We start from the raw sequence: 2,891 nt of genomic DNA on the forward strand, positions 1-2,891 counted from the left end.
ACCCTGGCCTTACCAGCTCCTGTCAAACCATCCAACCTGTGCCAGCATGGAATACAGACGTTAAATGATGATGACAATGGTGATGATGATAGGGGGAGGGTGTTGGTGGTGGTGGTTGTGGTGGTGGTGGTGATGATGATGATGGTGATGAAGATGATGGTGGCAGTGATGATGATGATGATAACAATGACTGTGAGGATGATGATGATGGGGGGAGGGTGTTGGTGATGGTGGTGGTGGTGGTGGTGGTGGTGGTGGTAATGGTGATGATGTTATCTTAATGTTTATTTCTACTGTAAAACAATTTAACATTAAACTGAACGATCCCTAACCATTCTTGTATGATGCTCACTGTGATCAGTCTGATGATGATGATGGTGAACAAGCTAAAACTTCAAAGTCACTGTCAACACTTTTTTTTCTTTTCTTTTTTGTAAAAATTAATAAGTCCTTCGAGTGAAGTGAGTTTATTTTAACTTGGGAGGTTATAAAAAAAGGGAAGTTATGTATTTATGTTACAGGTGGCTATGTTGACCTTGGGAGATTAGGAATCAATTGTGTGATGTTAACACCTCTTTATAGAGAGATTGGGATAAACCCTCTTCTCATAAAGGCAAGAGTATTAATTACCTTATTCAAAGATAAAGGGTTTCATTGTTTAATAATGTGCATCAGTTTGTTTGTGTAAATATTTAAAGCACAAAAGAGAGCGAAAAAAATTCCGTTTCAGTAACAGAGGGAAGTAACGTTTGCCATGTCAAAATGTGAGTAAAAAACACACACACGCACGCACGCACACACACACACACACATGCACGCACGCACACACGCATGCACACACACACACACACGCACGCACGCACGCACACACACGCACACACACACACACACGCACACACTGCCACCAAGTATTTCAACCCAGTAAATCAAACGACCCTCCCATTATCCCCGACATTCTAATTGGGCGAGAGACTTCAATACATACAACACATCCTGCTTCAACAATCTCATCGCAATTGTGCCTTCTTCCCTCGCACCAGCTAATCTCTTTTTCACAGCCATCCGACACTCATCCACACTTCCCCACCAAGCTTACCTACACCTACACACCCTCTATCAGACACCACCCCACACCTCATATGCACCTACCACCTCCACTTGATAATAAACAATCCTCCACCCCCACCCCTCACCAGTTATTATTCAACACACACTTCAAACAACAATAACAGTGGTGGTGGTAGTAGTGGTGGTGGTGGTGGGGGTTTCAAAGTTCAAACGGTGCAGCAAACCCACTTCCATGGAGAGGAATGGAGGCAAAGAGTCCAGTTTCAATTAAAACATCCCAATCATTAACATAAGTTCAACATAATTATTCTTGAAGCAAACGAAGTAAAATGTTAGCATAAATTGAGGGGGGCAATGTTAATTCTTCCACCCCCACCCCCCAAGGGTTATTTCTTCTTTAGTGTTTGCGTGCATGTGTGTGCGTGCGCGTGTGAGTGTGTGTGGAGGAAAGACTTCTGCCCGAAAAAAATAATAAATAAATAAATAAAGGAAGGGTTTTGGTGGGGTACAAAAGGAAATCTTGCTTTGTGTGTGTATGTGGGGGGATTATTTAGTGGTTTAGTCGGAGGAGAAAAGGGTAGCACCCATGACATTTCTCTACACTGGAGAATGAAACGGGTTCATTCTCAACTTCTTTGAGACGGTTGCCCTGACACATCTTAAAAGCTGTGCCCCCCACTCATGTAAACAAACCCCTTGCCTGTATGGGGAACTATCCAAAGTCCCTCCAGAACTGAATAAACATCTTTATTGAAGACCTTCCCTGAATATTTATGATAGAATGGTCCTCTCCAAAGACATCCAAGGTAGCTAAGCTTTGTCTCTAGTTTTCCTTCTTCCCCAGGTTTCACTGACTTTGAGTGATCAGCATCAGTCAGTTTCCATATGCATCACACACCCAACCACACCCGACCCGACCAGCACAGTCTTTTGCACACTGCGCCTGATTCCTCTTGTACCCAGTTTTTCTCTCAGTACATTTGTACTCTGGCGTTCATGCACACTAACATTACACAACAGGTGGAACATGACAGTCTCTCTTCTTTCTAGTCTTTGTAAGCTGTCTGCATTCAAGGCCCAGCTCTCCCTGCCATGCAGCATCGCTGTTCTTGTCATCATCATCATCATCATTTGACATCTATATTCCATGCTGACATGGAATGGACAGTTTCACAGGATCCATTAGATCCAAGGACTCAATTGTACTCCAGTGTCTGCTTTGGCATGATTTCCATGGCTGGTTGCTCTTCCTAACACCAACCATTTTACAAAGTGTGCTGGGTACATTTTTCATGCCACCAGCCATGCAGCTTACAAGGCTATAAATAGACCCTGAGGGCAGGGGCATCTTTATCTTGGGGAATAAGGAGTAGAGAGGAAAAGGGCCAAAGCAGAACAGGTTTCTTGCCATGTGGGAGCTACGTAATTACTCATCTTCTAAGTGGAGCTAGAAAGAAATGAAAAAAAGTGGAGTTAAGAAGGACATGTGAGAAGAAAATGTGAGCAAAAAAATATTGGACTTACTTCTGTTAAATCTTCATGGGGGAAGTCATAGAAATCTTCCTCTAATGAACAAATATTAATGATCTTTTTATATCTGTAATTAAATTAATTCTAATTAGCTCATAGTCCTAACACAAATGACAAATTTTCTGATAACACTTGTCAGGGTTTAGGATTTGTAATTTGATCCTGTAATATCTATTGATCCCTGGCATTACATATGGGGTGGGGGTGGGGGAATTTTTTTTACAGCTGGGTGAGGGAACTTTCCAACCACTAAGCTGGGTGGTGGAGGTAGTAGTAGTGGTGGTAGTGGTGGT

General features: G+C 42.6%; 1 protein-coding gene across 1 annotated transcript in view; it reads right to left on the reverse strand.

The window, feature by feature from the left end:
- LOC106868465 (ATP-binding cassette sub-family C member 5) overlaps nt 1-2,891 on the reverse strand; it is a 74,543-nt gene that overhangs the window by 23,193 nt on the left and 48,459 nt on the right. Inside the window, exons 16-17 of the mRNA XM_052970999.1 lie at nt 2,593-2,665; nt 520-535 (exon numbers count right to left, since the gene is read on the reverse strand). Coding sequence (XP_052826959.1) covers nt 520-535; nt 2,593-2,665 — 89 coding nt within the window. The remainder of the gene's footprint in view (nt 1-519; nt 536-2,592; nt 2,666-2,891) is intronic.

Source organism: Octopus bimaculoides, chromosome 10 (assembly GCF_001194135.2).
Source record: "Octopus bimaculoides isolate UCB-OBI-ISO-001 chromosome 10, ASM119413v2, whole genome shotgun sequence".
NCBI classification, from domain to species: domain Eukaryota; kingdom Metazoa; phylum Mollusca; class Cephalopoda; order Octopoda; family Octopodidae; genus Octopus; species Octopus bimaculoides.